The 22,417-nt window shown below is 41.3% G+C and overlaps 1 protein-coding gene across 1 annotated transcript in view; it reads right to left on the reverse strand.

Annotated features, from left to right (window-relative positions):
* LOC117464365 (SH3 and multiple ankyrin repeat domains protein 1-like) overlaps positions 1–12,666 on the reverse strand; it is a 38,273-nt gene extending 25,607 nt beyond the window's left edge. The window contains exons 1-2 of the mRNA XM_034106748.2: positions 12,552–12,666; positions 537–1,137 (exon numbers count right to left, since the gene is read on the reverse strand). Of these exons, the coding sequence (XP_033962639.1) occupies positions 537–1,034 (498 nt within the window). The 5' untranslated portion in view covers positions 1,035–1,137; positions 12,552–12,666. The remainder of the gene's footprint in view (positions 1–536; positions 1,138–12,551) is intronic.
* Positions 12,667–22,417: the final 9,751 nt, after the last annotated feature.

The following is a 22,417-nucleotide window of genomic DNA, read 5'->3' on the forward strand; positions in this document are numbered from 1 at the left end:
AAAAGTACCCTGAGCCTATCAGGGACAGCTGTCTTTATGTCGCAGTACACCATAGTTGTGGTGCCTAATGCTGACTTTTGCGAGTGGTACACGTACTGTTAGCTGCAGGTGATCATGCATCTTCCCCGCCCCCTCTCTTCTTATGTTTTGCTATTCAAAGTTTTAACTTGTATCCATCCTTTGTAGAAACATAGCCTCTGCCATACTCCTAGCATCTGCTACGTTACTATGGTCTCTCCTGTATGATAATGACAGACAGAAGACATTAGATATGCACTTTAGCTTGTAGCTATTTATCTCTCTCTGAGGCAGTAAAACCAGAGAGAACTGGCTTCAACTACTTCCTCATTTGGAAAGACCTCCAGTAAGTGTTTCAGAAAATAGATATGAGGAAACGATCCTATTCCACCTTACTTTGTGTCAGCCAGGACCTCTCTTAATCTTTCTTTTCTTTGTTTTGTACACTTATATCAGTTGCATGTAGGCATCTTTAGTTTGTGTTAGGAGAGGTACTTTTGTTGCGTATGTGCACCTACTGTTTGTTTGATGTCGGGAATCCCAATGCGGAACACCATCATGGTCAGGAAAGTGTCCTCCATGGGAGCCATTGTGGTCATGCTGCGCTCCATATGGGCTCGTCTCTTCTGCTGCGCGTTCAGGCCCGCGTGGTGAGGCTGAGGATTGGCCGCAATGACATGATGCTGCTGCTTACTGGCTGGTTGGTGATACAGCAGGGCTTGATTGGTCGTGTATGTGATACCGCGGTTGCCCTGGTTGCCCTGCCTCATTGGGCGGTCTGCTCTCTGTCTACTAGCCACAATGGCTGCTGGTTTCATCATCTCGCCACCTTTCCCTTCCCAGGATTGTCTTCCTCCGGTCATTTCCGTCTCCTCCAGACCCTCTAACCCTCCATTCTCTGTGTCACGTCCATCTTCCCATTCTCTGCTTTCTCTTCCCTGCTCCTCTTCCTCCTCCTCATCCTCCCCATCTTTGTCATCCTGACCGGGATAAAAGTGCTCATTATTTTCCAGCATCCTTTGCTGTGCAGGGGTCACTGCAGAGAGGGCTGAGTGACATTGCTGTCATGGAGATAAAACATGACTATCCCATGAGACTGGCTTCATCCTTAGAAACATGCTGTGGAAAACAGGCAGAGAAGGGAGTCAACGTTGGTCATTTAACATTGATTACATTGGTAAAGTGAATTAAGCCAAATTAGAAGGTAATAGACATGTGCAACAACAGCAAAGCTAGCCTCCAGCAATGCTAATAAGTCGACATGTGTGAATGAGCACACAGCTGGTCCACATTTTCCATTTAGCCACTGGGAAAGCATCGGGGAATAGCAGGCTGATGAAATACAGGCTAAATATAAACTCTGTGAATTTGCATCACAGGTTCTTTGCAGAAGAGAGTGAGTTGGAAATGAAATGTGGCTTCACATGAGGTCAAGATCATTGCTACTTTGCAGCAATGGAGCCAACCTACAGTATGTGTGAGGCACACCCCAGGGCTTGCAGCTAGATGTAAGCCCATTAAAAGAAAATATCACTGTTATACATGTCAGTCTGTGATGCTTTTCTTTGCCTTGATCATGTCAACATTGTTCAGCGATACTTTTTGACAACCTCAAGAAAAATTTATGAAATTGTTGCACAAAATTCTGTGCAGCTATCAGAGTCAGAATTACAACAATATATCTGTCAGTTCACTACAAACAGAATTAAAGTTTTTTTTGTTGCAAAAGCAAGATTATGGATTTGCAACAAAAACCACAGGGCTTGTGAATTGATTGTTGTTGCTGTGTAGAAAGCCTATGGCCTGGTGCACTTGTCAATATCTCACACATGCTTCAGTGCTTTTTTAATACACTCCAACAAACCCTTAGCTGCAGTTGATGGGAACTGTTTGGTCTGTAAATCTTGTGGGGCTGTGTGTTTTCTATTTCACTTCCTCGGTACAAACTGTATTATTGATTGCTTTAAGGAACTTGTGTGTCCTATCTGCGACATGCATCCACAGCCTGTCTGTACCTCAACTTGTGAGCGTTTCCAACACGCTTAGACACTATTCATTTAAAAGACCATGGGGCTATTTCCGGGAAGCAGGATATTTAAATAACCCAAAGTCAGTCCTCGTTTTTAAATGTGTGCTTTTACTCAAAGATGTACATTTCCGTGAAGCCACTTCGAGGATGCCACATCTTAGAATAATGGCATTTGCTCAGTGTGCAAATCACCTCAAAATACAACTTGCATCGCCAACAGCTATTTTTAAACATTTAAAGGTGTCTCAGTGTGGATGTTGTCATCCAAATTGTTTAATTGCTCGAGTGTGTCTCAGATTTGGCATGCTCGGGCCTCCATCTGTTCTGTCCTGGTTAATCTCTGGCTCAAGGGCTTTTGCCATCATGGAGATCTGGACTATTGCCAGCAGCAGCCTTAATAATGGCGAATGACGCAGGGAATCTCCCATTGACTCATTGGCAGTTCGGCGCTCTAAATATCATATGAGTTGGTGTCTGTAATAGACGGGTAACAGGACAGATGGAACTCAAGCAAATATCAGATGGAATTAGGACACAGATCTTAGCTCATTAAATCACAGATTGACAACATGCATATTTATATTTAATTAGTTTTTAGTACAATATGAAGGTGCTGATGAAGGTTAAAGGGACATTAAGCGATCTATGACTTTTGACTTATCAACCTCTATCGGTGATCGAGGACATCGACAGGTGTCTGGCACAGCTTACAGTGGCCTGTAATTGACATGAATAATAATGTAGAGATGAAGAAGCTAGACAAAAGCCAGAGTATTCAACAAAAACATTGAAGAGGTCATAGAGTATACCTACGGAAGAGGATTAGGGCCACATTAATTTTTTTTTTGTGAGGATTTGAATTTTTTTTTTTTTTTCGGGAGGAAAAAAAATCTGACTTTAACATTTTTTTCAAATCCTCCCAAAAAAAAATCATGTGGCCCTAATCCTCTTCCGTATATACCCATACACTGTATTGAAATAACTTTAACTGTGTTTTTTTATCTTGAAAACAAAGTGCTTGCTGCTCTGCCAACATTGGCTTCACTGCTCAGTTGATAATGTCAGCATGCCTTTGTGCTTCTTCTGAAACACATGTATCTTGGGATAACAGCAGGATAAAGAAAGAAAAAAAGGAAATGCAGGATAGCTTGTTGATTTAGCTCTAGCATATAGTTAGGTTAGACATTCAAACTAGGCTCAGGATTTGGTTATGGGTTAGGCGTTCACTTAACTTACATTTGGGTTGCAGACATATGTTTGATCCCCTGAACCACTGAAGTTAATCGGTCACTTTAGGGAAGTTGGCATAATCCATTTTTAGACAGGTACAAATATGAAGATGATGAGATCGTGACCTAGGATTGGGCCACGGTGTCTAAAGACCTGGACACGTCCTGCAGCTAGGGATGTTTTCAATGCAACAATACAAACGACAGATACTGCACATTTCCAGAAAACCACTTTTCAATGACTGTAATTATATTGACAGCAGCGTTTAGCTGATTGACTGGATGTGTGCAAAACAACCCAAAGCTTTTCCGCTCATGTCTCGCTGGGCAAGAGGAAGTCTGCCAGTTGAGCATTTCTGGGCCAAAAGGGCGATACGACGGAGGGAAGGACTGGCTGTGATCGATTTCCCAGGATGCTTTGAGAGTGACAGGGTGGGCTACTTCAACACAAACACAGTGTCTGTCAGAGCAAGTTGACCAGGGAGGACAGAAGGAAGCGAAAACTGGTATCTATCCACACTACTTTGAGGAATGGGATAAATGAATAAACAATGTGAGGCTGGCTTGAATTGCCTGGTGCTGAAAGGTGCTATACAAATAAACTTGCCTTGCCCTGGCTGACACGTAACACTTTTTTCATTAAGGGATTGTAGCACTGGCAGTAAATTGAAGGGGTCGTTCAATAGCCTTCTGAGAACTAAGGTGTCGTCAATGGCCTGTATTTATAGGGAAAAGCACAACAGGATATGATTTAGGCCGACAAGCTCTCTCAAAAGTTGACAAAAGCAGTGTGTCAAAAGGTTTTGGAGATTAACGCTATCATTCAAGCACACCAGGAGGGAATAGAAGAGGTTGATTTATGAACAAAGTCTCATCAAATATTGAACAACATTGAGTCTGCACCAGGCAAGATAAGGAACGGAGGACAAGCCGAGAGAAGCCTAATAATTGGGATGTAAAAACCCAAAGGGGAATACACAGGAGAGAAACACAGCGAGAGTTGTAGCTTGCATAAAGCAGAGTAATCAGATTGAGAGAGAAGAGAGGGGGGCGAGAGAGAGCCGTGACTGGAAGAGGGATGACAGCAGCAAGGGGAGAACTGAGCCAAAGTCAACAGCAATGTGAGGATAAAAAGCAGAGGAAATGAGTGACACTGCAGACGTATGTTTGCTATTTGATTTCACATCCTAACTATGAGTCCAATTAAACCTTCTGAAGCGGCCTCACCAGCCTGTGCAACTCATTATGTATGTCGCAACTCATCTGGTCTTTGCCTTCACTCAACTCCGACACTCTGCCACAGCAAAAGCTCACATATAGACTTGTTCTAGCCGCTTGGCTCTTGTGTAGGGGCCTTCAGCTGTCTGGCCAATCAGCTTGACTCCTTGGGAGAAGGGTGGTGGTACAGTCTTTCTGCATCTTCTGCCAGCTGCAGAGCGTACTCATTTTTCACCGTCTTACACTGAAGCAGTTTTTCCGACTTCTCACTGGAATTGTTTTTCATTGGCATGTTTGCTATAGTTCCTCTGAAGTGCTGAGGTCAAAGGAACATGTCCGGAACAGCCTGCACCTCCTAAGTATGGCCTGCTTGAAATGTCAGCACGACTCATTCTACTTTTCCACCGAGGACAGGATCACACAACGTGAATACACGCAGGTTACATTCCTCTGTTCACTGCACACGGCTGTTACCATGACTCAGCAAAGTCCTAATGTGTAATTGCTGGCATTTCACCAAATGACAGTGTTGTATAATGTTGCAATAAATGCATCTTTGCTACAGTTGGGGCACACTCCTGTTATCTCCATCGATGTAAGGTGGGCTTAAACTCAGGACACTCTGTCTTAAGTCATTCTGTTTCTTACTGTTGACATATTTGGAAAAATCTCATCCTTTGTGACTAAAACAAACTTATGACACAATATCTTAGCTGTGAGAAAGGGTCAGACTTTTTCCAAGTCTTTTAGTTTATGTTAATCTTATGGTTTCATTTTGGACCTATTGGAGTTACTGGAAATGTTCATATGATCAAACAAGTCAGAACCAACCGCATGCAGCGACCAATGGAATCAGTTCTGCTGATAGTATCATTCCAACACTAATGATCTTAGCAGAGCCTACTCTTTTGCTGCACCCTTGCAGAAATACAGATCGATACAGAATGACTATTCAGATGTTAATCTATTCAGATGTTAATAGATGAACTATCTGCTCCAGCCCAAGCCGAAAGCATCATCGATACTTTTTTGTATCATGGACAATGTTTTATTTGAGAGTAATACTCAAAAGAGTAGCATTGGAAGTTACTCACTTGATTTGATGAAGATTTGCAGAAGCCTGCTTAAGCTTCACATTTGAGTTCTTTTATCACGCAGAATGAAGATTGGATTTTGTGTCCAACTACTTAGAGAGAAAGGCCATTAGGAATGAATCTCTTTATGTCTGTATGGACAGGAAGAATGAGAGCAAACTAATTCCATAGGGCTCTCTGACTGCGAGTTGCAACAGTCATGCAATGTACTGTAAGCGAAGAAAACCGCGACATCTGAAGATCTGAGAAGGTGGCGAGCCAATCTGTCCATAGCAGACCCAGAGAGTGGTTGACTTCTGGTGATAAGATGCCAAGTGGAGACTCAGAAGGAGGATGTTCGATAGATCTGGGGCTGGCTCACATGTATATGAAGAATCAGGAACTAATTCATCACGATAACGAGGACAGAGATAGATGCCCTCCTCGAGCCCCAGGAAAGCTAAGATGGATGGAGATCTGCTGAGAGAGGTCACTGATCTCTTTCGTCTGTATTCTTCTCTCCTTTTTAGCAAAGAGCAGCAAGGTTGACATAATGACTTTGGGCTAATTTAGTCCTCGGGGTTATAATGAACAAAACATTATGCATGGTTTGTTTAACGAGTCCAACTACAGGTTACGAAGATTCCTAGTATGCACTATGACAAATATTGTTGCATCTGTTGGACCGATTTTAATGTGAAATCCCATTTTCAAATTATGCATGAATTCGTTTTTGTTAAAATATCTTACTTGTCACTACGGTAGAGCTTTCTGTGATCAAATGAATATCCAGTCCCAGCACAATGTTATACTTCACGGAGTCAGTTTAACACACTGATGATATTTCTTCCTTTTGTCTATCTCTTCCTCTCAGTCACTCTCTCCCTATGTAGGACAGAGCATGTGTATAGATATATTTTCAGTGTATCAGTCCCCGGAAACTAGAATTGGAGATCATCCAAGGAACAGATTGTCCCACTTTTAAGTCCTGCGAAAGTAGAGCGTCCAAGTTCTGTCCTCTATATCCCTCTCTTTCACTGGGTCTCCACCCTTCAGCCTATTTCACACCACCAGTGATGAGGAACCGTTGACAACACTCTAGGCCTACTCCAACACAGGATGGATGGGATGAGTCACTCAACGGGGGGAGAGAACCCTTAGTTTTGTATGAATGGTGCATCACTAGCCATCAGGTCTGGAGGTGGTGCTCTGACGTACTGCTTTAAGCGGGAAGGACTAAGCTGGGGTGTAATGAGTAGGCGCCATACTTAACTGTATACAGCGGTAGGAGCGAAAACAGCGGGCAAATACTTTTAGATTTTTATATCCAAGCTCCAAGAAACATATTAGCATCATGTTAATAAGTGTTCTTGAGGAATGGCATTTAATTGTACACTTTCCTGGTGGGGTTGGAAGGGCTTGGTATTCAGGCATTAATTAAATCGGTGCTCAAACAATCTGATGTATTCAAGTGCTTAGCTGACGATCATGGCGCCCTTCATTAATTTAACAGGCAGATAACAATACCACCAATTGATTTATACGCCATGCACCCAAAGATCCTGGCATTTCCCTCAGCGGGGGAGGAAACGCTCGTATCCAACACACGCCTGTTAGTCAATTTCATATCTGATGTTAATCAAGCAGAAAAATGATAACCCTGCTAATCAGTAATTAAGTGGATGATTAAATTAATTGCTCCCCGCTCTCCATTTCTCAATAAACATCCTGGTCCTTTGATGTACGTTCCAGCTCGATCCTTCCCATCGCCACCCAGCGAAGTAAGAGCTTTCTCACTTCATAGCTTACACACGCTAGGCACATAGTACATGTGGGAATGAACATATTGTTTGACGCCTTAAGCGGTGCTCATCTGTCCTGGATGTCTTGCAGAAAGAAGCATTAAGTGCCAGACCAGTCAGCTTGAGCTTGGCTGGCGGTCTCGTGTAGATCAAAGTGGGCTATCTTTCCCCTCAGACTGGATATAATTGGGTCAGGTTGAGCGAGCGCTGAGGGCCTCGCCTAGGCTAAACTTGGCTGGGTAGGATGGGAGACCTGAATGCAGCTCAGATTAAGAAGTGAATATCCCCTGCACTATTTGTAAGTCTTCCCCACTTCCTGTAAACAATGTTCGGTACAGTAGATGAGGTCTCTTTTCCTTCAACAAAACTTATTTATTTGTAACTTTTACTTTTTCTGGCCCAAGTGTGTTAATTTAAGTATAGCATAGATTTGAACAATATGTCCTACATCTAAATGGATAATATAGACAAATAAATGGTGTGCAAAGTTGGATCTTCTACTAAGATACTAATGCAGTGCCCATTCAAAACATGCCTTTTCAAAACTGTCCAATTGCTTGACTTTGGGTAATAATGATTGCAGTTTTTACGAGAACTCATGCAAACAACTTGACATCTCGCCAAGTGTGAGGACCAGTTACACGCCCTAATGCACAACTAATAAGTATGTCTCGTTAATCTCAAGAATTTGCACTGGACGCTGCACTTCCGTGGTACCTCAGCAATAAACCCAACAAATGTGAAGTCGATTATTTGAAGGGTTGTGGAGAAAATCAAAGGATAGACGGACAGTCAGATAGAGAAGTCTTCCATGTTAGTTTAATATCTATCAAATATGATTTAATCTGCACATACAGTCCTAATACTATATTAATGAAGAACACTTAAAGGTGGGGTAGGTAAATTTAAGAAACCGGCTCGAGATCGCTAGAATTTGAAAATACACAACCGGAGGAAATCTGCCACTTCCTCACAGAGCCCCTCCTCCAACACACAGGAACGCGCACATGACCAATGAGGGCACGAGATAAGTTTGTGCCCCGATGGAGGGCTGACAGGCAGGTAGGCCAGGTTGTACTTTTTACAGTATTACAGCTTCTACAGATGACATTTTTTTTTATGGATTTTTTGTCAAAGCACTTCAGATATTCATTGCTATCGGGATGTTAAGAGCATTCCATGGAATATAACAAAAAGTGTATCTCGAGCCGGTTTCTGAAACTTACCTACCCCACCTTTAATGGCTAAGAATAATATCTCATAATTGTTATGAGGAGTTGTATTGCAGCTGATCAATGTGGTCCAATTCATAAGACACAATGTTGTAGTTTAGTAATATATCGTTTCCTGCAGCAATCCCAAGTGTATGTGCACACGCAGCACTGAAGCAAAAGTAAAACACCTAATTTCAAGCTTTTTCTTATACTGCAACACAAACTGCCCTTTTCACTCTTGACAGATGATATGACAGAAAGTGCCTTTAAATGTCATGACAACAGAGACTTCAAAGGTAACTGTTCAACAGGTTGCCTGCTGTAATAAGAAAAGAAAGGAAGTGCTGACGCAGAGTCGAAGAATATCTAATATATCCGCCTATCTACACAATTACCGTTATCCGGTACTTTTTTCAAGGGCATCTTTTGCTTTGTATGCTGTCCCAGAGCTCCTGACCATAGACCTCAGGCCTCGGACACAATGAAAGCAGACCGCAGACACACACAAGGAGATGAGCACAGGATTAAGGCTTTAGGGTGGATTTTATGGCAGATAAACAGCCACAAATAGACTCTCCACTGGTGACAGTTTCACTTACCTTGCACGTCCATTGACATAAAGGTAACACTGAGAGACAAAAGTCAACAGGATACTAATAAATGCTGTTAGACATGGCTGACAAAGTGAGGACCGTGCCAATGCCTGTCAGGCCCTGTGACAGTAATCCACCTACCATGTAATGGGTGTAAAGTGATCGACAGGAAGACTTAACTCTGTACTTATTACTATTACACGTGTATTTTCTAGTAAGCCTTTCACCAAACCAGTAACATTGTCAACTTTAAAACAATAGGGCTAGAGGAAGTGTGGAAAAACCATTAAATACATGAAGGTTTAAATAATAAATATGACCTTCACCTGTGTTCAAAATGAGCATCTCTACAGATACCAAGGTTCAAAGGTTGGTGATAGACAAGAAAAAGCATTACATGTGTTCTTTCCATCCAATACATGATGTTCTTTCCATCTTATCTTGTCTGTTTCTTAATGACATCTACACTGTCTTTTTCCTACCTAAGCTGAGCCAACAATTACCCGCCAAAGGGCCACGGGACCCTGCTGGCATGAAACAGGCCGCTCAGCATCTCTGAAGCTAGATTACATCAGCAAACAGTGAGGTTAATGTGGAGAGACCGTTATACCAAAGCCAGGTTTATGATCGCCCACTCAAGATATAGCTCTGTCATCATGTGAGTGTTACTCCTGTTCTTATGTCCAAGGGAGATGATGCTTTCGACTCTAACTAGTGTCCGGTTTTGTTTGTGTTTCCTGATCAATTCTCCCCAATTAGAGAGATACAGTTGTTGCTTTCCGAGCCATCTAAGCAACATTTAACTTGAAGCGGTGTTCGGAGCTATTTCAGTTCCTCATAATAGTGGGTGTGTTGCAGTGGGCTGTTTTCATAGCTTACGGCAATCCTCCAGATATTTCTCCTGGGGGAAATCTCCCTGTATGTAATAATGAAAAGCCTGCAGAGTCAGGGGAAACCGCTCTGCTCTGGCATCCTATCCTAATGAGCACAACACTTTCACTACATCGGAAAAAAAGTTCATTCAAAAATCACATTACATGATCATGAAGCGACTTCTCAAGCTCGTGAGACAATGTCGCTTTAAATGTCACACAGAACATGTGGCATTTCTGTATGCCAATGATCCAGTTTGTGCTTAAATTAAAAGCGGTGTGCACTTGAACGGCACATGTGTGTTCTGTGTTCGTTTCTCCATACAGCTGTAGCCCAGTTTAATACTCCCACAGGTTTGAAGGAACATTTTGTCGTGGGTTTTGCATTTCTGCTTCAGTATAGGAGCTGGCTGCGAACAGAGTTGAACTGTATTCCTCCAGTGCAGTGAGCTTTCACTGACAATATTCTCTCAGCATGTCTGTCTTTTGTCCTACAATCTCCCTGGAGAATTACTGGACCATATAGCACTGTCAAAGCTGTTTCACTGACCTCTTCCTGCACAGACCATAAAGGATATAGCAGGAACAAGGAAAGGTAAGACAGGACAGGATAGTGGACATACAGTAAGTAGGCAGTGATGGTGGAAATGTTCTAAATCAGAGAGGTGCCCAAATCTCCACTGACAGATTAAGCTTTCTGGCCAATTCAGTGTAATTCAAGCCTTTCATCTTCCTCTCAATTGTTTCATAATGACACTCTCCTTTACCCTACATTATCATTCAGTCCCTTGAGGCGTTGACAATGCTGCTGGTTGTTCTTTGTTCCGTTATGATCAATTGTTTGTGTGTGTCTTAAGGAGCCATTCATCTTAGTGTTCCCACTTTGCTTTAAATTGCCTGGTTTATATTCTTCCTTTTTACTAAATAACTCCCCCAGGTGCATTTGACCAATAGGAATTCATAAGCGTTTAAAGTCAGCATTGCTTGTTGTGCATTACATTGCAGTACATGACCATTGCATGTATGTGTAATGTGTATTTGTGAAGCGCTTTGAGCATCTGGAAAAGCGCTATAATAAATATAAGGAATTATTATTATCATTACACTGTGTTGGGAAGGTCTTTGGAGGCTGTACAAAGTCAATTATGTTGCATCTACGGGATGAAAGTGCACATAACTGAAACAATGTGTGTGTGTGTGTGTGTGTGTGTGTGTGTGTGTGTGTGTGTGTGTGTGTGTGTGTGTGTGTGTGTGTGTGTGTGTGTGTGTGTGTGTGTGTGTGTGTGTGTGTGTGTGTGTGTGTGTGTGTGTGTGTGTGTGTGTGTGTGTGTGTGTGTGTGTGTGTGTGTGTGTGTGTGTGTGTGTGTGTGTGTGTGTGTGTGTGTGTGTGTGTGTGTGTGTGTGTGTCAGTGTCTGGGCCCTTTAGAGGGTTTCCACCTTTCATCCAGCTGACACCATTAATACTGGGAGCAGGCAGGTAGCGATTTTGACAGCTTAAGCAGTGTGTGAAATGTGGGTGTTGATAAGCTCTCATTTGATTCTGTTAAATCAAATACAATACTGTAAGTGTCTGGGTGGTATCAATGTAGGTATTACATAAACGCAGGCTTTACATAAGCACAAGTATTAATATGTCTCTCCTAACTCCTATTTCTACCGTATTCACCATCAGTTATCCCCCCCTTAAGTGCTGTGCCTGTATCACTGTAAAACAATGGGTCACAACCTACTTTGTTACTGCGGGGGAACGGTTGCAAAATGCTGCAATGTAGCATTCTGATTCATAATGAATATTCACCGAGAGACCGTGGGGCTTAACTAGTCACAAGGGATTCAATTATGGCCAAAGAGTTGGATTCAGCATGAAAGGCTCATTTAGAGAATTCTCTTTTCCACCATCGCTGCTCACTGTTTCCAGAAAGAAATGCCTGACTGCATACTTGTAGTTAAAGTGTCACGTTAATGTGTCATTTCGTAATTTAACTTCCATGATTTTCATTAAATACTAGCAAACAAACCAACTTGTTACAGTCCTCTGTATGCTATGGCTAATAGAGCTTAGCAGAGCCCGCAGTAGTTAAAGCTGTTCATTCATTTCCTTTAAAGGACTCTTTATACTGATTTCTCAGTCCCACTTTGCTTTTCATTCCCACCTAGATAACATAGTAAAACCCCACCTCAGAGGACGTGTAGCCCCCCCCCTTCTTTCTGTCAAAATGTCAGCAGCACCCACTTGTAAAGCGGGGTGACTTTCACCCTCACACACCCTGTGATCATTCATTCTGTCTTTGTGCACCCCGTACTTTTCAATGCAAGTGATTTTCATTCAGTTAACACATAGATAACACACACAATGCTTCTATCATCACTGCATGTGGTCATTTCCCCCATATGATACACACTTTAAATGACTTTAAATGTGATCTACAAAGAAATTGGCAATATTGAGGCTGTTAATACATTACCCAATGAAACTAACATTTAGATTATAAAAAGTAAATACCTTTTAGTCTGCAGTTCAGGCTGTGTTGCTCCTTGTTGTATCCGCAGTGACCTCCTTCATAAACCATAAAGAGAGTACAAAAAGGGCCAGGATTAGCGAATGAGAGAAAAGATCCAGTTGATAAAATATAGATGAGGCAAAACAAGAAAAAGTGATTTGCTTTTCTCTTTCAAAATGAAATGTCCATGCCTGCTAGTCTTTACATGTGCATCAGTGTGAGCCAGTCCTGAGCCAGTGTATTGTGCAGCCTCTCTTTCTTTCACACACACACACTTTCACCTACTCTATGCCCCAGTAAAGCCGTCTCCCTCTCCCTCTCCCTTCAGCACGGCACTCTCTCTCTCCTACTTCAGCTGTTGGATTGATCTCTCTCTCCTTCCTTCTCCTCCCTCTCTTTGTACTTCCACGGTGTACCGACTCTCCATCTGCCAGTTTCTCCCTCTGCTTTTTTCTCCCCCTCACCCAAGTGCTCCTCTATTCAATTATCCTCGATGTTCTTCATTAGTCTCCATCACTCTGCCTTTTTTGTCTTTGACTGTTTTTACCACTTTTTCCTCTGTCCCTCGCTCAATATTTTAGTTGCTCCATCAATCAAAGGAACTCGTCCCATGACATGATTCCTTCTTCATCTTTCCACATCTCACATGTACCATGGATGGATTTAGGCCACCTCATTGTCCTCCTTTGATACGGAGAGGCTCCTCATAGAAATAAAGAAAAACTGAATTCATGACTGGCTTTTATCCATTCATAAAATGGGGCTTTATTAGCAGTTGGAATAAAAGATGATGACAGATATTGCACGCGCAAGCTGGGAAATAAGTCTGTGCAATGTTCATGAAGCTTTAATCAAGGTGACGGAGAACTGGTCTGACTTTGAATACACTTGGAGATATGATGATGTTTTGTGCCTAATTCCTTCAATCAAGAATACACAAATGTATTTCCTAAGTTATCCCTGTGGGTTCTTTCCATGCAGACATTTCTGGTTTTATTTGGTGAGGCTTAGAAATCCTTGCTGCAGGGATTTCGGTCCAAATCCCATTCAGTGGAGCTGAATAGTATTTCGTTTGTTATGCTCACCAGGTAGAACAATTACATTGGAAAGAAACAATGTCCCATTTATTCTGGACGATCCACAGACTTCACAATATTTGTTTTGTTCTTCGGGTGAACACTGATTAAACCTGGTGTGTGGGTTACAACCAAAATGCCCTACTTTAAAAGATAGCAATGTTACAGTTACCAGTATTACAGGGATTTACCGGATGCCAACACCATAACTACAGGCAAGGCAAACAATGAAATGTAATGTGAAGCACATTTCAGCAAGAAGGAAAATACGGTGTGCTTTGGAATGTAAAAATAAAGTATAATATATCAATGAAGTCTACAATATAAAAACTAACATAGCAAAAACATGTCTCTTATGTCTGTAAACATATTCAGCTTTTTGCAAGGATCAGACCTCTGTGTGATCCTATGGTTCATACAGATACATCTCGATCATTACTTATTTGTTCTCAAATCGTTAGACCACTGACCTTAAGTTTGGTGTATCTAAAGGTTTGGGTATACTTGAAACTAATACTTTCTAATGACTTGTCGTCCTAGATGCCTGAAGGCAAAAGTGTGTATTGGTGTTCACAACAACCCCAATCTGCAACTACTCAGAGGGCAATATGTGAAAACTGTTCAGATTGGGATAATGGCAATTACATATGGTGTAGTGTGTACTCGGTTTAACAATCTAAAGTGATGTTAGAGTTTAGCAGATGGCATAAGAGAGATGTTTCAAACCTACATAACATCACCTTTACACACCTTCCCAATCACTGCATAAAGTCGGTGTCATGTCAGTTTCCACAGGTTGAAGAACTTGTTAGATTGAGGCAGTCTCAAAGGTGTGGTGGTGGGAGATGGTTTTAAACCCAGTAGAGCATGGATTTACAAATACACTTATCATACAGTTGTGTTCCTTTTTAAAAGATGATATTTATTGCATGTTTCTCAGTATTACACAGTGAACATGAAAGGAAACAAGTCAGGAAAATAAATTAGGAGGTATGACATGAAGATTGAGATGTTTTCCCGTAATCATTGTCATTCTGCCCTGGTGAATGTGATGCTGTTGTTTGTGACAGGCTCAAAAAGGGCCTGTATCATTATCAGTGCACAGCATAACCTCAATTTATACCAAGTATGTTTATATAATCATTCTTACCCGATTGCATTTAGTCTAACTTGAGTGCTTGAGTGATAAAAGTCCTTCTCTCTGCTTTATGGCTGCTTTTAGAGCCCATCGAAGAGGAAGGATGGAAGACTGCGGAGGGCGAGCTGGGTGAAAAACATTAAAGCACACAACAGTCTGTGAGTATCCTGCCGTCTCCCACTCTTAAGGACGACATGACACCTGCATTGTAACTCTTGATAAGAGCTCTAGTGGGTACTCTCCTTTAATGGTGCACTACTCCACGGCGTGTTTTAGCTCCTCTCATCCTACCCTGCTGCTCCTGCTGCATTTTGCTGGCCCAATGTCCTCATTCTGAGGATGAGAAAGTAGCTGTTCTCCTGCTTTCTGTGTGAACGCCTCTAACGCCAAAGGCAAGGAGAGAAAAGTGGGTCACGGGCAGATGGACTATACAGTGGTAATAAATATGCTAGCTGGGTTTCATATTCTGTTTGTTTTTCGTGAGTGCACTTACTAATTAGAGTAGAAGAGGAAAGAAACAAAAGAGACGGGATAGGAGGGCAGGATGAGATAAATGTATTGATTAATGAAATCGAAGCTGTGAAGCACAGAGATGGTCTTGCATTAAATCAGTGGCTTGACCCAGAAAATTATGTCTTAGCATTTTTAGAGTGAATAACATCAACAAAATGTATTTTAATTAAGCCTTTTTTATATAATTCAATCAGATCAGTCACATTGGCGTCACTACTTGTGGCATTCAGGGACTAAGAGTTCTTGCAAATATAAAACCATAAATACAATAAGTTTAACGTTGTATATCATATGTTTTACAGTACAGTGAAACAGCGGCTCACTGGCCACAGTCACAGGCTTACATCTTCTATAAGGCCTCATTCATGAATTATTCTCTCAAGGAAAACCGATGCAGTGCTGGACTCTGGTGGCCATTTGAAGTAAGTGAAACAGAGGCCTCCATTTCTTTTTCTCCATGTAAACAGTAGTTCCAAGAATTTGTTTTTACCCTTCAGAAATGTGTCATTGTTTTCTATTTACTGTTGGGGAATAATGTGCCTAGGTATTCAACCTTTGACACAGTTAATAATGTTCTCTTTTCACTGTCTTCTTTCCCATGGCATAGGTGCACACCTCTCCGTTGACAATTTACTAGCGGTATTTACTTGCGGTACCGAGGTGGGCCGGCGGTACCGAAGTGGGCCGGTCGAGAGTCCCGGGCTGATTTTTAGTCCCTGGTCTACGGCCTTGGGTATTGCTGCTATCTCTCTTACGGAGGGGCTGCTTGGGCGCATTGTTGTTGCCAGTTTATGACCGAGCACAAGCTGACATGAGATAGTTTATTGTTCAGGGACATCTTGAAGCCCTTCTTTTTAGGAACATAGGTTCCCTGGCGCACATTCTTTTATATGGACGACAGCTCTAGTTAGATTCAGCGTCCATATTTGTTTAGTCTCGCTGATAAAGAATGTTGATTATTACACTCCGAACTAGGATTATGGCATCTCAACCGTGTGGTCAAACCGTGGCCCGTGACTTGTCTTGTGAATTCTCCGGCCGAAGCTCCAAATAAACCGTCAGTGTTTGCCACCAAAGCTCCAGCTCTCCATCGTGTCTCTCTTTGAGTCCTGACTCCAATTGCTTCAGAGGTTTCCCCCACATTTACCATTTTAAATATAGTTCTTAGAATGCTGTTGCTTAAATGTGCGTTTTCAAAACTCACTGTGGGTTGGCATGCTTTTATCTTCCTCTTTAGAGCAGTCTGAGAATCAGGGGGAACATAATGTGTGATAAAGGGAATTTAAAACGAAAGAAACATTTGACTTTAGATAAAGGACAAAGCTTTTCTTCCTCTTGAACTATGTTTAATCATTGGTGTTGCTGAAAACATTTCCCTATTGCACAAACAGCTCAACTCATCTCATTTGGTTTCGATCTTTGTAGTGACTCAGCCATTTCATCTGATAAACAGCTGCGGTAGTTTCTCAGAAATGTTTTTAAATAAGAAATAACAAAAATAAACAGAGGGTCATTTCTTCACTGCAATATTACTGGCAAGAGCTAAGGCCACCGAAGACTTCTCCAAATGTTCCCAAATCTGCAGAAAACCTATTGTTTGCAGCCCTCAGTAACCCATAGTATGCATGCGAGTCACAGTGGCGTAGCCAGGAATTATTGTGTGGGTGGGCCTGGAGAAATGTAGGTGGGCCAGGGGGGAGACATTAAGTGTGGGGTCTGAGCTGAAACTTCATTAATGATTGTAATGATTTTTTAATGCACCAATAGAACTTAAGCATAAATTAGCAGTGAAAACAAAAACATAGGCACGGCGGCCTCAGAATGTGTGTAAAACTGACATCCACATAGGGATGGCTATCGTTAAGGCTTTAACGGTACTACTACTTTTATCGATAGCGCTTACGCTTATGCTCCAGGTTCAGTACCAACCACATCATAAAGTACGCGGACGATACAGCAGTGGTGGGACTCATCAGGGACAACAACAAACAGGCCTACAGGGAGGAGGTGAAACATCTGACAGACTGGTGTAACACCAACAACCTGATCCTGAATGTCGATAAAACAAAAGAGATGATTGTCGACTTCAGGAACAAAAAGCACCCACCACTCCACATCAACGGCACAGCAAGTGAAGACTACAGGCAGCACCAAGTTCCTGGGGGTGCATATCACAAGCAGTCTGACCTGGTCCACTCACACTACATCACTATTTAAGAAGGCACAGCAGCGCCTACACTTCCTGCACAGCTCCCCCCTCCCATCCTCACCACGTTCTACAGAGGAACCACAGAGAGCGTGCTGACCAGCGGCATCTCCATCTGGTCGAGAGACTGCAACGCCAAAGACTGGAAGTCTCTGCAGAGAGTGGTCAGGACAGCAGAGAAGATCATCGGAGTTTCTCTCCCTCCCATCAGAGACACCGCTCAGAAACGCTGCCTAACAAAAGCCCAGAACATTTTTAAAGACCCCACTCATCCTCACCATGCTCTGTTCTCCCTGCTGCCCTCCGGCAAGAGGTTCCGCAGCATTAAGAGCAGAACAGCCAGATTCTGCAATAGCTTTTTCCCCAAGCCATCAGACTGCTGAACAGCAAGCAGACCAGTAACATAAAGATTACATTACGCTGTGTAAAGGGCACATATTTGTTATATAGTATGTCTATTTTATTTATATGTATAGTAAGTCTTTATATTTTAAACGCACACTTTATCTTTAATTGTATCAGCACCACGTCACTATTATTTATTTATATGTACAATTTTAGCAAGTTTTTATATTGTCCTGTTCCTGTAAGCCAGTACAACGAAATTTCGTTTTAATAGTACACTCTGTGTCTTGTTGAAATGACAATAAAGTATGTCTATGTCTATGTCTTATCGATCCGGTCCTTTAACATTACTTTTATCGGTTCTTTTGGAGAAAAAAAGAAGGTAAACTAACTAAACAAATTGTGAACAAAACTAACATTGCTTTTTATTTAAATTAAATACATAATATTTCACATCAAAAGAAACAACAATGTTTTAACAAATCATATTAAATAATGTGATGACAGAACTGTAAACAGAATAGCTGAAACTTTAACAAAATAAATAACTCAGTTTCCTCTAATCATTAACCCATCCATCCATCTTCTCCCGCTTATCCGTGGTCGGGTCGCGGGGGTAGCAGTTCCAGCAGAGAGCCCCAAACTTTCTTTTCCCTGGCGACATCAACCAGCTCTGACTGGGGGATCCCAAGGCGCTCCCAGGCCAGCGAAGAGATATAATCCCTCCACCTGGTCCTAGGTCTACCCCTTGGTCTCTTCCCAGCTGGACGTGCCTGGAACACCTCCCTAGGGAGGCGCCCAGGTGGCATCCTAACTAGGTGCCCGAACCACCTCAACTGGCTTCTTTCGACGCGAAGGAGGAGCGGCTCAACTCCGAGTCCCTCCCTGATGACCGAACTTCTCACCTTATCTCTAAGGGAGACACCAGCCACCCGGCGGAGGAAACCCATCTCGGCCGCTTGTATCCGCGATCTCGTTCTTTGGGTCATGACCCATCCTTCATGACCATAGGTGAGGGTAGGAACGAAAATGGCCCGGTAGACAGAGAGCTTTGCCTTCCGGTAAAAAAATGCACTCCCTATTCCATTGTCATGAAGGTGGAATCTAACTATATCCAGAATACGTTTTATTGGATCCAGGCAAGAAAGATGTTTATTTCTGCTGTAAAGTTGGGCATTTTAACATGGGGGTCTATGGGAATTGCTCCTTTTTGCATCCATCCCCTGTCGGCCACTAGATGAACTGCAGTTTGTGGCACTTCCTTCTGGGCTTCCCGGCTCTGCGCTATGAAGCGCTGATTGGCTGTGGGTGGGCCAGACGTGCATGTGGGTGGGCCCAGGCCCACCCGGGCCCACCCACAGCTACGCCGCTGGCGAGTCATCTGTTTACAAGGTGCAAGAAGAGGGTCCTCCTAAGCAGCTCATACAGATATGATGTTTATGTGATTTGCATTTAGTTGGAAATGAACCACACAAGGGACTGGACAAATATATGAACTGCAAGATGTACGTTTAAAAGTTGTCATTCACAAGGTGTTGCTGATATTGCGCATATATTTACGATGATTCTAGTTTGCTTAGACGCTGTGCCAAAGACAGAAGAAGGAAAGGGCTTTTACTTCTTTAACTTCTTCACTTTATATAAATATTTATTTATTTTATCCTACAACAACCTATCCTGTCACCAAACTTAATTTCCCCCTGGGATTAACCAAGTGTTTTGATTGTGATTCTTAGCACCTGAATGCACCATTCCTTTGATCTAGCTCCTTGGAAGGATGACAAGGCTCTCCTTTCACACAAAAGGACTTCATCTTTCAAATTATTATAATATATTGTTATTATTCAAAGGATTTAGGCCCTAAATTGTGATGCAGCTCGTAACGTCTCCTCTTGCTTCTGACTTCTTCTGTCTGTGCCTTTCATGCAACCTCCACAGCCTCCATACCAGCCTTGTTTACCAAGTGAGTTTAACTATTGTTTCCCCAAAAGTGGGCTTGCTTTTAGTCTCGTTTGAAACTGTTGTTTGCCTTGTTAGCTTAGCTAGGATTCAGATATACCATTAACTGTCTTTAATGTCTGTTTAATCCACATTTGTCATTTTAAGTGAATCCTCTCTGATATTCTGTTCACCCTTATGCTGTCTGATCTCTCCAATAGAGCAGATGAGGCTATGCAGGTAAAGCATTTGTATATATTTGCATTCATAAGTGCAAGAAAGAAAGTATGAAATGCCCTCTGTACAGTTTTTCAGGCTTTTTTAAGCATCTACTTTCAGTTTCTTCTTCTTCTTATTTTGTTTAATGCATTTCTTGGTAATTAACTAAGGGTCTTTTTTAGTATTGCATACAGTGTTTTCTGGGGGTTTTGAAGTTCCTCTCTTCCTTCCTTTTTCACAATTTGAATTACAGCGAAGACGATTAAAAATGTTGTTGTTGCAGTATTCCTAAACCATGAGAATGCAGAATATCTATGTTACAGTTTTCCCTCTTTTAACTCTGCTAAGCTCAGCCCCAAAAGCAACTTCCTCATTGAGACTCATACCCACTTGGTGTCTGGTCACCTCCGGGTTTTAGTCATTGTGTTGTTTCTCTTGAAGGTGTTGCTCTGACCGTTGCCATGAGGGGAATTACACACCTGCTGCTCCTGGCAGGTAAGGGGAATCTAACAAAAAGGTTGATACAGTTCAAAGTAGTTTCAGGATTGTAAGGTTTTTGTTTGCTGAAATTGAATGATATTAATTTTATAAGGACTTGTATGTATTTATATTGTGCAAAATATCACATTTTACACTTTTTGTATGAAGATTTAACAATGAATCTACAGTAAGGGTGGAGTTGTCAATCTTGGTGATGAGAGTAATAAGTGTAATTTCCAACATAGCTGATACAAAGTAAAATGTTATTATTTTTAGCTGAATTTTCTTTAATGTGTTGCATTTGACATTACACAAATGCACCAAGGTTTTGCCTATATAAAAATACCGTTGGTGCCTTTTTGCAAGGAACTGAATCCGCAGCGGTAGGTACTCTAACACAGCGGTGAACTTATGTGATAGAGGAGTAGGACGTTGGCAGAGCTCATTTTCATCATCTCTAGACAGAACAAATAAAGATTGAAACAAATTCTGAAAATTATTACATTTAGATTTTGATGTGGATTTGATTTTGCAAATAAATCTAAATTATTTTACATAAACCTGCAGGTCCGCTGCAACTCTTACTACTTTTAAATCCAGGCTGAAGACTTTTCTTTTTGTCGCTGCTTTTAATTGAACTATTCATATCTTAAACTGCACTGTAACTTTTATCTATGTACTTTTTCTTTTAATGTTTAATTGAACTATTCATATTTTAGACTGCACTGTAACTTTTATCCATGTATTTTTCCTTTTAAGGTTTATTTTATTAGCTTTTCTTTTTTATGCTTAATGTCTTTCATTTTTTGTAAAGCACTTTGAATTGCCTTGCGTTGAAAAGTGCTATATAAATAAACTTGCCTTGCCTTGCCTTAACAGCTTCTCTGAATGTGTTCAGGAAGCTGTGTAACAAGTATTATTTAATGGAAGATCTAAAGCATAAATATGTATAAGGACACGTTTGCATGTCTTCAATTATTACACTATAATGTGTATAACTGGGCAAACACCTTAAAAATTCAATTTATATTTTCTGTATCCAAACATTGAACTCAAACAAGTTTTCGAAATGTTTGTAAATGTAGAACAAATATGTTACTCTAAACATGTCGTGAATAATTGAGCTTTTAATGAAATGATCTACAACTCTTCCTTTCCGGTTTTGGACTGTTAGCACTAATTTTTCTTTAACGTTTTTTTCCACTTGCACTACAAGTTTCTATACTCTGAAAAATTATTTAAAGTAACACTGCCGTCAATTTAGAAAAAAACTAAATAGATACTTACTTAAGCTTGAATAAAAACAATTGTATCAGTATTTTTGCAAAATGTACTATTTTAATTTTGAATCAGTGTCTGAAATGCCCTGCTCTAAATGGAAGAGCCATGAGAGACTTAGCTTGTATGAAGGAATAACATATTTTGGATTTTTTACAGCATGTGTGCTCCTGGGAAGATGTCAGCAAAAGCCAAATGGTAATCAGTGTTGTTTACATATTGAAAAACTCCTTTCATCTTCCGTCTATCTTTTTTAGCAGTTGATAATGTCATGCCCTTTGTGATTTCTTTAGATTACATAAACTGTGCCATTATTGTATAAGTTCTGCTTTAGCATTCACATGTAAAATCCATTTTAATTTAATTGTGTGTGTGTGCTGATCATATATCAGTTGCACTGCGCATCTTGAGCTTCAGTGTGCTTCCTGTTGTATTTTATGTGCTGAAATAAACTTGTGGTCGTACAATTACTCCATCATCACATACACATAATAAATGATCACATTCAATCCAGGGGTACTCTCTCAATTTTTGTGATACAGAGGAGAAGATAAAGGTCGACAAAATGTTTCTTTGACACTCTTTATTTAGAAAGGGAGGACAGCTCAAGGCCACAACCAATGTGGTTAGTTCAGAAACAAGAGCAGACTACTTTATTTGAACTTTTTGGGGATA

The sequence above is a fragment of the Pseudochaenichthys georgianus genome, chromosome 19, assembly GCF_902827115.2.
Source record: "Pseudochaenichthys georgianus chromosome 19, fPseGeo1.2, whole genome shotgun sequence".
NCBI lineage: Eukaryota > Metazoa > Chordata > Actinopteri > Perciformes > Channichthyidae > Pseudochaenichthys > Pseudochaenichthys georgianus.